Here is a 15,168-nt window from a genome sequence, read left to right as displayed (position 1 = left end):
CGCAAACCAATCAATAAACGCTTATTGTGATTTTTTTTTACCAAAAATAGGTAGAAGAATACGTATCGGCCTAAACTGAGGAAAAAATGTATTTTTTATATGTTTTTGTGGGATATTTATTATAGCAAAAAGTAAAAAATATTGCATTTTTTTTTCAAAATTGTCGCTCTATTTTTGTTTATAGCGCAAAAAATTAAAACAGCAGAGGTGATCAAATACCACCAAAAGAAAGCTCTATTTGTGGGAGAAAATGGACGCCAATTTTGTTTGGGAGCCACGTCACACAACCGCGCAATTGTCAGTTAAAGCGACGCAGTCCCGAATAGCAAAAACTGTCCGGGTCCTTTAGCTGCCTAAAGTTCCGGGTCTTAAGTGGTTAATGTAAGAGCGGTAAATGATGTGGAATTCTCTTCAACAGGCAATGGTTTCAGCAGGCAGCATATATAATAAAAAAAAGGAAAAAAATTAGATAAGCACGTGAGAGACCACAACATACAGGGATATACAATGTAATACTGACATATAATCACACACATAGGGTGGACTTCATGGACTTGTGTCTTTTTTCAACATCATCAACTATGTAATACCAAGGGTCTCCAAACTGTGGCCTGGGGGGCCGGATTTAGCTGTATATCCAGCCCTTGGGGCACTATTCATCCCACGGACACCAACGATGGGACACGATATCTCTCACTGACACCATTGATGGGGCCCAATTCCTCCCACTAATACCAATAATGGGGCACTATTCCTCCCACTGATAACAAAGACGGGGCACTGTTCCTCCCACTAATGCAAATGATGGGAGTACTTTTCCTCCTACTAATAGCAATGATGGGGTACTATTCTTCCCACTAATACCAATGATGGGGTACTATTCCTCCCACTAATACCAATAATGGGGTACGATTCCTCTCTCTAATACCAAAGATGGGGCACTATTCCTCCCACTGATACAAATGATGGGGCACTATTCCTCCCAATAACACCAATGATGGGGTACTATTCCTCCAACTGACACCAATGATGGGGGAACTATTCCTCCAACTGACACCAATGATGGGGTACTACTCCTCCCACTTATACCAATGATGGGGTACTACTCCCACTGATACCAATGATGGGGTACTACTCCCACTGATACCAATGATGGGGTACTACTCCTCCCACTGACCACCAACAATGAGGCCATGTGTATGTTCACTGATGCTTGGCCCGGGACATTTTCTACCCCCCACTGGCCACAATCTGGCTACCCTAAAATCTGAAGTACAGTAAACTGGCCCTTTGTTTGAAAGACCCCTGGTCTATACTCCAAAATATTTTTGGATAGAATGGGGAAAGTTTGGAACCCCTGTCAGGATTTACTACTACCTGGAGCTCCGTTAGAGAGTTTTTTTTCTCACTTTTTGTCCTGAAGACAACCCTCTACCAGACCGAACTCTGCAAAAGTCCCTTCCCCACCCTATAAAAAAATCTGTTCCAGGTGAATGCTCGTAATCCAAAGTATTCGCATATCAAAGCGAGTTTCCCCATTGAAGTCAATGGAAACTAAAATAATTTGTTCCGCATTGACTTCAATGGCATGCAATACTGCATGTGGCCAGAGGTGGGGGGAAGGGGCACCGGAGAGCATCAGAAACACACGGAAAGACCCGAGGATAGCTTGGCAAACCTTGGAAAGGCTCGGAAACTGAATATTTCTGAGCATTTCGGAATGGCTACGATCGGCGCCGTTCAGCTCCGCTCGTCTCAGGCGCCCCCCACCTCAGGCCAAATGCGGTACTGCACACCGCTTAGGCCTGAATCGTGCTTGTTTTGCGAGACAACACTGGCAAACCGAGTTAGGATTTTTTAAAATACACAGTGCTTGTATTGCGAATACGCATTACTCGCAATCCGAGGTTCCACTGAATAAATACAGTTTAATAAAAAAGAGTGAGCAAAACCTCTAAAAATCACAATGAAACAAAACAGCAGGGAAATTCGGGGCTCGGGTAAGTAAAATGGGGGGGCTGGACACTGCAAGGTGTTTTTTCACCTTTAAAGGAGTTGTAAATAAAAACAAAAATGTATGCTGAAATGACTGTTTACAGGGTATAGAGACATAAAAGTTAACTGATTCCTTTTAAAAACGATAAAAAATAGATAACAATCAATCATATAATGTACCTACAGTTTCTAGTTTCGTTTTTGCATGTTTCCTGCTTCTGCTGTACAGAGCCACAGAGCAGTGATGGTTTGGAAAACTAAACTGATCCAAAGGGGAGGTGCTGTGGGGTTTTAGATAGGGTTGTCCCGATACCACTTTTTTAGGACTGAGTACAAGTACCGATACTTTTTTTCAAGTACTCACCGATACCGAATACAATACTTTTTTTTAAATGTGTCCCCAAATGCAGCCATGTCCCCCCCATATATGCAGCCATGTCCCCCCCATATATGCAGCCATGTCCCCCCCCATATACAGCCATGTCCCCCCCATATGCAGCCATGTCCCCCCATATGCAGCCATGTCCCCCCCATATGCAGCCATGTCCCCCCCATATCCAGCCATGTCCCCCCCATATGCAGCCATGTCCCCACCATATGCAGCCATGTCCCCCCCATATCCAGCCATGTCCCCCCCATATGCAGCCATGTCCCCCCCATATGCAGCCATGTCTCTCCCCCATATCCAGCCATGTCCCCCCCATATATGCAGCCATGTCCTCCCCATATGCAGCCATGTCCCCCCATATCCAGCCATGACCCCCCCCCCCATATCCAGCCATGTCCCCCCCCCCCCATATGCAGCCATGTCCTCCCCATATCCAGCCATGTCCCCCCCCCCAAAAAAGCAGCCATGTCCCCCTTACCGTACTTGCTGACGCATCCCCGCTGCCGCGCCGCATCCCCGCTTGGTTAATACGCACGGGGAACATTACAGCTTTGAATAGCTGTAGTCTTTTGCGCCGCGCTGCGTATAGACACTCCCCCTTGCTCGGGATTGGACAGTTCACCCGGGCAAGGGGGAGTGTCTATACGCGGCGGGAAAGACTACAGCTATTCAAATGAATGCTGTAATGTTCCCCGCCCGTATTAACCAAGCAGGGATGCGGCGTAGCGGCGGGATGCGTCGGCGGGGGGGGGGGGGGGAGTATTCTATTTTGGTATCGAGTACTCCCGCAAATACTCGGAATCGGTCCCGATACCGATACTAGTATCGGTATCGGAACAACCCTAGTTTTAGACACACAGTAATCACACCTCCTTGATTAGTGACCACAGAGAGAAAGCTCCCAGTACTGTGGTTATCAGGAAACAGACAACCAGGAAGTGTGGAGATCAGAGAAGAATTACAGCAACTTGAGAGCAAAAACGAACAATGAGGACACGAAAACAGCACTGCATTAAGGTAAAGGAAGCTATTAAGATAAAAAAAAATTCCTTTACAAACCCTTTAATGCATAGGATGCATTAAGGTGAAAAAATACGAAGGTTTACAACCCCTTTAAAGCGGAGCTCCACCCTAAAGTGGAACCCCCACTGATCGGAACCCTCCCCCCCTCCGGTGTCACATTTGACACCTTTCAGGGGGGAGGGGGGGTGCAGATACCTGTCTAAAGACAGGTATTTGCACCCACTTCTGGCCACACAGTCTCGGGCAGACTGCGGGCCTGACGTCACCTCCCGTCCCCCCATTGTGTTATGGGAACACTCGGCTCCCAGTACACAGCGGGAGCCAATCGGCAGGCGTAGCGCGACTCGCGCATGTGCCGTAGGGAACCGGGCAGTAAAGCCGGAGCGCTTCACTTCCTGGTTCCCTCACTGAGGATGGCGGGGGGGGGGGGGGGGCAGCAGAGTGACGAGCGATCGCTCGTCCTCTGCTGCAGACGGCGCTGGACTCCAGGACAGGTAAGTGTCCTAATATTAAAAGTCAGCAGCTGCAGTATTTGTAGCTGCTGGCTTTTAATATTTTTTTTTCAGCGGAGCTCCGCTTTAAGTTAATTTTCATGGCAAAGGGACTCTGCAAATAATTGCAATTCATCTGGTGACTCTTCATAACATTCCGGGGTATATATGCAAATTGCCATCATAAAAGCAGGCGGCAGACTTTGTGAAAATCAATATTTGTGCCATTCTCAAAACTTTTGGCCACGGCTGTATTTCACAAGCATTTCAGGGGAACAAAAGCTCAAAAACACCATGCTGCGGTACACCAGCAGGTGTGATGATGTCATAGAGCAGTAGCCCCTCCCTATGTGTTTAGTCTATGCAAAGGACGTCCTCAGGGGACATAAAGAAAACCCAAAACTTTTTATTTTAGTTTTTGGATAGAATTGGAAAAAAAATGGCATCCCTGTCAGGATTTACTGCTCCCTGGGTCTCCATTAGAGAAACATTTTTCTCACTTTCTGTTCTGGTGTTTACCAAACCAAACTCTGCAAAATTCCTTCCCTGCTCTATCCATAGGAAACAAAGCTTTATAGATACAGTTTACCCCCCTTCAAAAAAGGACAGGCTTGATGGACCACTTTGTCCTTTTCTGCCATCGCTCTTCTGTTTCTATGCTCGGCTATTGATGTAAATCAGGGGTCTTCAAACTACAGCCCTCCAGCTGTTGCGAAACTACACATCCCATGAGGCATTCAAAACTCTGACATTCACAGACATGACTAGGCATTAGGGTTGTCCCGATACCGATACTAGTATCAGTATCGGGACCGATACCAAGCATTTCCCGAGTACTTGTACTTGGGGGAAATGCTCCAATGCTTCACCCGATACTTGTACAGTCAGGTATCGGGTGGTGGGGGGAGTTAAAAGTCTTCTCTGTGTTGTCTTCTCCCCCCCCCCCTGATGTCTTCTCCCCCGTGCCGTCTTGTTCCCCCGTGATGTCTTCTCCCCGTCCGTGCCGCTCTCCCTCCGTGATGTCTTCTCCCCGTCCGTGCCGCTCTCCCTCCGTGATGTCTTCTCCCCGCCCGTGACGCTCTCCCTCCATGATGTCTTCTCCCTATCCGTGCCGCTCTCCCCCCGTGATGTCTTCTCCCCGTCCGTGCCGCTCTCCCCCCGTGATGTCTTCTCCCTATCCGTGCCGCTCTCCCCCCGTGATGTCTTCTCCCCGCCCGTGACGCTCTCACCCCGTGATGTCTTCTCCCCGTCCATGCCGCTACCCCTCCGTGCCGCTCTCCCCCGTGATGTCTTCTCCCCGTCCGTGCCGCTCTCCCCCGTGATGTCTTCTCCCCCACCATGCCGTGATGTGTTCTCCCCCTCCGTGCCATCTTCTCCCCGTCTGTGCCGCTCTCCCCCTCCGTGCCGCTCTCCCCCGTGATGTGTTCTCCCCCTCCATGCCGCTCTCCCCCGTGATGTGTTCTCCCCCTCTGTGCCGCTCTCCCCCGTGATGTGTTCTCCCCCTGCGTGCCGTCTTCTCCCCATCCATGCCGCTCTCCCCCCCTCAATATGCCAGGATGGCTAAACCCGGCTCCTACCTTTTCCGAATAGACAGTCAGTGATTACTGACTCTGTCCATTCATATAACTGAAATATTGTAATCTGTGTTTACGATGCCTCAGTTTATGAATGGAGAGGAGCTCCACACCAGGGAGAAAGCCTTGCATTACTGTGTGGAGTTACAGACAGAAGAACAGGAAGTGAGGATTTCTCAGAAGAAATAAGGACATTTAAAAGCAAAATGGAAGGATGAGGTAAGTGAAGGAGGATTGCACTAAGGGAAAGGAAGATATTTAGGGGAAAAAAATTGTACCTTTACAACCCCTTTAAGTCTACGTAAGGGCAGCAACATTAATGCCAATGGATGTTTCGGCCTTTAATAAGTTAGGTGAGAAGAAGGGCTCTTGTGTTAAGATGTTCAGCCAAATACATTGAAAAGAAAGATGACACCACGCAATTTGTTTGCAGTTGCACAAATCCAACACGAATACTTTATTCACATCAAGATACAAAATTAAAGTCTATTATATTTCTCTAGAAATGATTTTCATTTTCCGGTTGGTGGTGGCGAATGTCTATACAATGCGGTATGAAAAGGAAAAGAGGTGTAAGCCTGGGGAGTGGATGGGCTACCTCGTCTCAGATATGCCTTCCCCCATATCTGTCCCCAGCAGAAAATGCAGCATATTTAGATACGGAGAAGATACGACAGGACAGAATGACTTGGAGTACGGTGAGGTTGGGCGCTGGGCATCGGAAGTCCGTGCCAAGTGCCCTCATCCAATAACAGCTCAGTTTCCTCGTCTTACAAAAGGCTCTGGAATTACCTTGACTCTACATGGTGCCCTCTGATGTTTTGAACTTGCTTAGGCAAGGTAGTCAACCCTTGGCCTGGGAACTCTGAGATGTCCTACGACCGGTCTGCACATCAGGGTGGGTTCTGTGTAGTGAATATGCCGCCCTAAAGAACTGATATTTTCATACATTTGCTTCAATGTTTAAAGCTTCATTAGTACAGATGTCTTGTTGGCAAGCAGATCTCAGTAGCTAGACTCAGTCCCTTGAATTCCTCACTTTGGATTTCAAAGGCAAATGAAAAGACTGACCGTTCTCTTCTGCCGAAACCAGAACCCAGTGGTAGAGAGGACACAGCGAAATCTACGGCGGGCATATCTGAAACACTGTGAATATTTGTAGGCCAGAGGGTCAACAACAAAACTAATCAAAAGGTCAGCAGTTTTGAAGGACGTTTGCAAATTTTAGATTCTAATACCCGGGGGGGCCCGGAACAACAATTAAGCTCTTTGATTGTTGTACAGTTTTTTCTTTAAGCTTTTGAAAGGTGTTAAGCTGAGTTACATGGGATTATGCTAAGTGGCCTCATCCAAAGTGCAGTTAGGGGGACTTCTTTATCCACCATACAGTCCAGTGGAAGACGTCATTGCAGCCATTTTCTCCAGCTCTTACAGTGTCCACTGCATACATTTCACAGACTCAGAGGCCCACTGAATCTTGTAATTTTCTTAAATCTACATTTACTATATAAAGCGGAGTTTCACCCTAAAACAATTATATACCATTACATCCAGCATACTTCCGACATCTACAGTATGCTTCTTTTTTTTTTTGCCGTACATACCGTTTTATTGTTATTTTCCCCCTGGCTTCCGGGTTCCGGCTCCCGCGGGAGTGGGCGTTCCTATTCAGAGGTTAGATGATTGACGTCTGGTGAAATACTTCCCCTGGCGCATAAGGCGCGTCACCAGTTTTCCGTAAGTAGCCGACCTGCGAGTCGGCTCTATACGGCGCTATACGGCCGTGTAGAGCTGACTGCGCAGGCGCCATATAGTTCGGCTACTTACGGAAAACTGGTGACGCGCCTTATGGCGCCAGGGGAAGTTTTTCACCAGACGTAAATCATCTAACCTCTGAATAGGAACGCCCACTCCCGCGGGAGCCAGAACCCGGAAGTCGGGGGGGAAATAACAATTAAACGGTATGTACGGCAAAAAAAACAGCATACTGTAGATGTCGGAAGTATGCTGGATGTAATGGTATATAGATGTTTTTTAGGGTGAACCTCCGCTTTAAGTAAACCGGAACTAGCATAGAGATGCTTTGCAGACTCTAATTTTAGCCGTGTACACGCGGTCGGAATTTCCGATAGAAAAAGTCAGATGGGAGCTTTTCGTCGGATATTCTGACCCTGTGTATTCCCCATCTGACTTTTTCTGTCGGAATTTCCCTACGGACTTAGATAGAGAGCAGGTTCTTGCCGTTGGAAAGTCCGACCGCGTGTACGTGGCATTAGTGGTGCCGCAAGCATCTGTATTGGTCTTCCCGTCGATCCCTGTGTCCCTGAGAAGTCCCCTTGGATTCTAAGGCCCCAGCTGTACATCAGGCATTGACTTTTGTCCAGGTCAAGATTAAGCCCCCTTCTCTTTCCAGTGCCGAGCCCAAGTCCCCACCTTTCAACTGTCAAGTGCCAGAACTTCTGTAAGAAGCAGAGACATTTGACAATTGAATGACAGGAAAGAGACTCAATGCCTGAAGAAAGTAGGGTTTATTCTCAACTTGGGCAAGAGTGTGCAGTCTAGGCCTCCACAAGGACGCAGATTGATCTGCACCAGGGGCGGACTGACCATTCGAGCATCAGGGCACTGCCCGAGGGCCCCATCAGGGTTGCCAGGCTCAGTAAAACCAAGGACAGTATGTAAAAAAATCTTTTTTTTTACATCTGTCCCTGATATCCGATACGGACATGCTTTTGATATGAAAATACTGAGATTTTAGCTACCCAGCCACTGCTCTGCCTCCTGGCGTGGTGGCCATCTGTAAGCCCGGGGGCCCCATAATCTTCTATTGCCCGGGGGCCCCATGAGTTGTCAGTCCGCCCCTGATCTGCCCACTTACATGGGACATCTTAAAGGTGCCTATATCTTGGTACCATTGTTACTTTCCGAGTAGCTTAATTTACCTTAAGTGCTTCAAGCAATAAAATATTACATTTATAAAAAATATAATCTGTTGTGCCATATAATGCATTTGATGTAGTTCCAGGTAGTTTGCTGAAATTGTTATTCTGGGATTTCACCCTGGGGATCTTGGGAGACTCGGAGCCTCTCTGCTATTGGAGAACGATGAATAGACATGACTGGATGACAATGAGGTAATAGCAGCTTAGGGGTGAAGCATGGGGGACGAGGTAGCAAATTTTGGGGATAAGAAAAGTCAGGCAGTAGAGGGGTAGATGCTTGGAAAGGCAAATAGGCGTTAGGGATGTAGAAGGGCAGCCATAATTCTCTGGCATGAAGAGTAGAGAGAGAGCACATAAATGGATACTTGAGGTGGAGCTGCCATCTTCGTAAGGCAGGCGCAATGTCACAACACCGAGTGGGGCAGCTGGGTCAATCTCACTGTGGCAGAGCCTTCAAGATTGCATTTACTTCCTCTGCCACCGCTGTAAGGGCAAACTCAAACTGATCCTGCAAAAATGGAAAAGAACACCAAATGTGTCACCATAGAAAATACAGTACCAGCAAAATTGTTCATCACTGGAGTCCATTTTAAATGTTCAGTCTACCCAAAAATCTCAGCAATGGGGATGAGGCTGGGCTGAATGGCGGGACATCTAAGACGATTGCCATTGGATCTGGTATGTTTATAAGTAGGGTTTTAGCAGAAGAAACTGGCCAATTGCTTTGGGAGGATAGACAGTTGACGTGGTCGGCGTAAGAGTGTTCTGCCTGCTCTCTTCTTTTGCATGATCAAGAAATTATCTTTAAAAAAATATTTTATTGTGATCATTCATTCAACCACCATCTTCCAATGGCTTATATCTTAGGATCTCCAGTATGAAGACCAGGTCTACCTACCTGCCAATGGCAGTGTCTAGAATGATGATTCAAGATTGTCTGGTCTGGTGATTTTCTGGTTAGATTCTAACCATTAATTAAAAAAATCTCACCACTGGAGTCTTAAGATATATAAGAAGCCAGTGATTTATTGAACACGCCAACATCTATCCATAACCAACATATCAGCTTTGGGTAGACTGTCAACTTAAATTGGCAAATAGGTTTACATCAGGGGTGCCCAACCTTTTGAACCGCGAGTGCCACTTAAGCAACTTGGTAACTGGTGGCGGGCCACAATCAGCGGAGCGGGCGGATGGCAGGTCCATGTCTGCTCTGCAAATGCAGAGCAGACAGAGCCGGATTGGATTGCAAGTAGGACACAAGTCGGTTTACATCTGCCACTCCTTAGAGGTGAATGGAGGCAGGGCCATCTTAATGCAAGGGCAATCCTGGGCACTGCCCAGGGGCCCCAGATACATGGGGGGCCCCACAGTAATCTTGCATTACATCATACTTGCCAACTGTCCCGGTTTTGCCGGGACAGTCGTGCTTTTTACTATACTGTCCCGATATGGTCGTGTCCCGAGAAGCGTCCCAGAACCTATACTGTGCCCTCCTGATCCCAGTATTGTGCCCTCCTGACCCCCCCTGTACTGTGCCTTAGACTAGTCTTTGATTTATGGAATGTTTTTCTTTTGTAAAATCGATTTTTATTGAAAGTACTAATGAATATATGTGTAATTCTATCGACTATTTATACTTTATTTCTTGAAAGTAGGTGTGTAAATTGGGGGCAAGATGGTAGGGGTCCCAGTGCATTACTTTGCCCAGGGGTCCATGATGCTATTAGGACGGCCCTGAATGGAGGGTCCAATTGGGTGAGACTGATCGTGTGAAAGTGGCCCATGGCTGCTTTCACACTGATGCTCTGCGGTTTACCTGCACCAAGGGTACAACGCAGTGTACCTTTGGCTTTTCTGCACTTTTCAATGGACTTCTATTATTTTTCTGCAGGTTTGGTGCACTTTCAGAAAGCTCATCAAACTTGCAGGTAATAACAGAAGTCTATGGCTCAGTGCAGGTAACCCGCAGGTGCGCTGCTCTGCATCTGTGGACTAGTTTGAAAGCAGCCAAGTAACCACTGCAGAACAGATATGCCCATATATACACTGTAATTTTAGTAAGAAACTGACATTTAATAACAGTATTCTATTCCATCCCAGAGCAGGAGCCACTGGTTGGGCGCCCCTGGTTTACATAGAAATGTGCCCAACAAGCTCTACAAAAGCTCAGTGTCTGGCCTTATACATCAATTTATCCCATGTCTGTGATGTTTTAAAGAGCCCAGACTGTACAACCACAATTCCCAAAAAGGTGTGACGCTGTGTAAAATCTACATAAAAACAGAAAGCAATGATGTGCAAGTCTCAGAAGCCCATCATTTATTCACAACAGAAAACATATCAAATGGTTAAACTGAGAAAATGTAACATTTTAAGAAAAATAAGAAGGTCATTTTGAAATTGATGGCAGCAACATGTCTCAAAAAAATTGGGACAAGGCAAGAAAAAGCTGTCAAAGTAAGTGGAACTAACAAGGAAGAGCATTTTGCAACTAATTAGGTTAATTGGCAAAAGGTTAGTAATGTGATTGGGTATAAAAAGTGTCTCAGAAGTAAAGATGGGCGGAAGGTTCACCAATCTGTGAAAAGCTGCATCTAAAAATGGTCATACAATTTCAGCGTAATGTTCCTGAACATAAACTGCAAAGACTTGAAATATATCATCATCTACACTACATATTATTATCAAAATACTCTAAAAATCTGGAGAAATCTCTTTGCCGAAATGCAAATATTGGATGGCTGTGATCATATGGCCCTCAGACGGCAATGCATTAAACACAGGCATGATTCTGTAATGGACGTCACTGTATGGGTTCAGGAATACTTCCAAAGATATGCTGGCTTAGGCTCTCAGCGGCTTCCTGAGAGACTGAGCCTGGTGCCAGTCCAGGGTTGTGGAGGAGTCCTAACTTTATTGTTGCAATCCTGCCCCAGCCTGGACCGGCTCTGTGATGTGATCTGACAGCGGGGCTTCAGCTCGCTGTCTGCTGAAAATGAGTCACAGGAGAGCAGGAGAGCAGAGAGCAGAACGTACTGCACTCCTGTGATCTATAGGAGCAGTACAGAAAAAAATAGCTTTGGCTGTACTTCTTTAAAGAGGGGGTTCACCCTTTAAAAAAAAAAAAAAAATTCTAGCATTAAATTATGCATAGTAGCGCGAGCTACAGTATGCCTTTATTTATTTTTTTGCCCCGTACTCACTGTGTAATCCTATAGTGAAGATTCCGACTCCCCGCGGGGAATGGGCGTTCCTATTCAGAGGGAAGATGATTGACGGCCGGCTCTGGCACGTCACGCTTCTCCGGAAATAGCCGAAATAGGACTTGGCTCTTCACGGCGCCTGCACATAGTCTGTGCGCAGGCGCCGTATAGCGCCGTGAAGAGCCGAGACCTACTCCGGCTGTCTTCGGGGAGCGTGGCGTGCCATAGCCGGCCGTCAATCATCTTCCCTCTGGATAGGAACGCCCATTCCCCGCGGGGAGTCGGAATCTTCACTATAGGATTACACAGTGAGTACGGGGCAAAAAAATAAATAAAGGCATACTGTAGCTCGCGCTACTATGCATAATTTAATGCTAGAATGTTGTTATTGTGGGTGAACCACCGCTTTAAGCAAATCCTAGCCAGGCTTGGCTTCAGTGGCGTTGCTAGGCTGGTGCGGGCCGTACCCGGGTGACACCTGCCAGAGGGGGTAGCGGCACCACTAACGCTAACGCTGCCCTGTGCCTCGCGCCACAGCTGTGTCCCTCAGCGGAGAGGAACGAAGCCACCTCCCCCTCCTCTTTATTTACATCCACAGAGGAGGAGGAGCCTGCGCTCGAGGGACACACATTGCTGAGTGTATCTGTCAGCGCTGTTCTGAAGTCTGTAAGGGGGGGCGTCTATACTGATGGGGGGTCTGTACTGCTGGGGGGTCCTGCACTGGGGGGTGTCTGTACTGCTGGGGGGGCCCTGCACTGGGGGGGTCTGTACTGAGGGGGATCTGCACTGAGGGGGGTGTCTAATGTCATTTTTGCATGTGTGCGCTATAATCTGTTTTGTAATGCTGGGGGGTCTGCACTGCTGAGGGGTGTCTGCACTGAGGGGGGGTGTCTGTACCGCACCGGCAGACACCAACCCTAGTGACGACACTGCTTGGCATTCCACCCTCTGGCACCACCGCCTCCTGTCTCTGTTGGCCATTGTAGCTGGCTATCTATTTTGGTGGCCAATAAAAGGGATCAGAGGATAGGATTCCCCATCAAGAGAGACATGAAAGCTGGCCCGCTACCCAAGAAAGGACCAATTTTATAAACTAAAAATGTCACAGGTTTGCTTCAGGCCTTGTACACACGAGCAGGCATGTCCGATGAAAACGGTCCGCGGGAGCATTTGGTCTGATGTGCGGACAGAAAACGCGGTGTCGTGGCGGCGACGATGACGCGGGTGACGTGCGCGAACCAGGAAGTTCAATGCTTCCACGCATGCGTCGAATCACTTTGACGCATTCAGGGGATTTCGGTCCGATGGTTAGGTGTACTAACCATTGGACATGCTATGAAACTTTTGTCCGCTGGAAACCTGTCCGCTAGGCCGCAAAAATGTCCGCTAGGCCCTACACACGGTCGGACATGTCCGCGGAAACTGGTCCGCGGACCAGTTTCAGCGGACATGTTCGGTCGTGTGTACGAGGCCTCAAAGTAGCCCTGTCTGCTCACTATAACCACAGTTCTCCCTTTGACTCACCCAGTACATTTTGGAGCAATGAAAGGGACAATCTGATTGCTTAATATAGGAAGAACTAACAGTCGGAGACACCTTGTAAAATAAAACTATGAGAAGCAGCTTCTTGAAAATAGGAAAATGCAACAGAAAAATTGTATGTAATTCACAGACTATGGATATGAAGTGAGTAGGAATGCTCTGTACCTTTGTCCGCACCATCCCAAGTCGCTGGTCCCGGACATGCTCCAGTGAGGCCGCAATATCGATCTCCTTCACACCTGCACACAGAATCATAAAGAGAATGTTATTTCAAGGGTTACTTTTGGGGTTAGAAGGTTGAGAAAGTTAATTTTAGACCAAGAGAGGCGTGCGAGGGTCACCCTGCGAAAACCTATGAGATTACGGCATAATAAACAAAATGGTTTCAGTTCTGACAAATAATGCTTACACATCGATTCATTACCGGTAATAAAAGTCTTTCATGTTCTTGTATTGTCATATGAATTCTTTCTCACCTTTAGCCATGCGATTGAGGACCATGTCTATGAGGATGTAGGTTCCTGTTCTTCCAGCTCCATCACTAGAAAAAATATTCAAAAATAAGGATACATTACAAGCAAGTAGACAAAGGGGCACAGCACTTTATAGGCTCCAGTATGTATATATATATATATATATATATATATATATATATATATATAAAAACTAAATTGTCAAAAGTATTGGGACGCCTACACACATGGGCCCAGACTCACAAAGCACTTACGCCGACGTATAACAAGTTACGCCATCGTAAGTGCAAATGTGCGCCGTCGTATCTGAGCGCAAGACCCACAAACATAAATGCCGCTAAAACCAGGCTACACCACGCCGACGTAGCTTACTAATGCCGGCGTTTAGGCTGGGTGCATGGTGCCGCTCCCATTGATTAGCCATTCAAATGAGGGAAATGAGGGAAATACGGCGATTCACGAGCCTGCGTGCGCCCGACGCAGGCTACGCGAGGTGCGCGTAAGTTGTACGTCCGGCGTAAAGTTATTCCCCATAAAGGAGGTGCAACATGCAAAGGTCTGCACCAGGGAACACAAGCCGGCCTATTTTACGTTGGACGGGTCTCTGGCTGGGCGTAGGTTACGTTCACGTCGTACGCAGTGATCCGGCGTAGTTTAGGCAGTTGTTTCCGACGTGGTTGTGAGCAGGCGCAGGGGGATGCGTCCACGTCACGGCGCAGTTCATGATACGTATCTGTCTTGCGCTCGGCCCATCATTTGCATGGGGTCACGCCTCATTTGCATGGGTCACGCCCACTTCCACCTACGCCGGCGTACGCCTTCGAATCCCACGCTGGCGTAGCGTTGGGAGCACTGGCTTGCTGAATGCAATGCTTGCCTCTCCGTGCTACGCCGGCGTGGCGTACGGCGTTTGCGCTACGGCGGCGTAATGTGCGCCCACACTCTGTGAATCTGGGCCATGAACTTTAATGGCATCCCAGTCTTAGTCCGTAGGGATCAATATTGAGTTGCCCCCCCCCCCCCCCCCCTTTGCAGCTATAACAGCTTCTACTCTTCTGGGAGGTCAGGCACTGATGTTGGACGAGAAGGCCTGGCTCACAGTCTCTGCTCTAATTCATCTGACAGGTGTTCTATCGGGTTGAGTGCAGGCCACTCTAGTTCCTCCACCCAAACTCGCTCATCCATGTCTTTATGGACCTTGCTTTGTGCTCTGGTGGGCAGTCATGTTGGAACAGGAAGAGGCCGTCCCCCAAACTGTTCCCACAAAGTTGAGAGCATGAAATTGTCCAAAATGTCTTGGTATGCTGACGCCTTAAGAGTTCCCTTCACTGGAAATAAGGGGCCAATCCCAACCCCTGAAAAACAACCCCACACCATAACTCCCCCTCCACCACGATTGGATTGTGTGTATCCAATTCCGACGCACAGAAATCCTACGCATGCTCGGAATCGAGTCGACGCATGCTCGGAATCATTGAACTTAATTTTTCTCGGCTCGGTGTAGTGTTGTACGTCACCGCGTTATTGGCGTTCG

The 15,168-nt window shown here is 47.7% G+C and overlaps 1 protein-coding gene across 2 annotated transcripts in view; it reads right to left on the bottom strand.

Moving 5' to 3' along the window:
* Window positions 1-8,301: 8,301 nt before the first annotated feature.
* The window catches only part of PTPRN (protein tyrosine phosphatase receptor type N), a 159,420-nt gene continuing 152,553 nt past the window's right edge, over window positions 8,302-15,168 (bottom strand). For both annotated transcript variants that reach the window (XM_040358136.1, XM_040358137.1), the window contains 3 exons: window positions 13,638-13,702; window positions 13,327-13,400; window positions 8,302-8,921 (listed from right to left, as the gene is read on the bottom strand). In XM_040358136.1, coding sequence (XP_040214070.1) covers window positions 8,850-8,921; window positions 13,327-13,400; window positions 13,638-13,702 — 211 coding nt within the window. In that variant the 3' untranslated portion in view covers window positions 8,302-8,849. The remainder of the gene's footprint in view (window positions 8,922-13,326; window positions 13,401-13,637; window positions 13,703-15,168) is intronic.

The sequence above is a fragment of the Rana temporaria genome, chromosome 6 (assembly GCF_905171775.1).
Source record: "Rana temporaria chromosome 6, aRanTem1.1, whole genome shotgun sequence".
In the NCBI taxonomy this organism is placed as follows: domain Eukaryota; kingdom Metazoa; phylum Chordata; class Amphibia; order Anura; family Ranidae; genus Rana; species Rana temporaria.
Note: the sequence above shows the minus strand (reverse complement) of the source record. Positions and strands in the feature narration are given on the sequence as shown.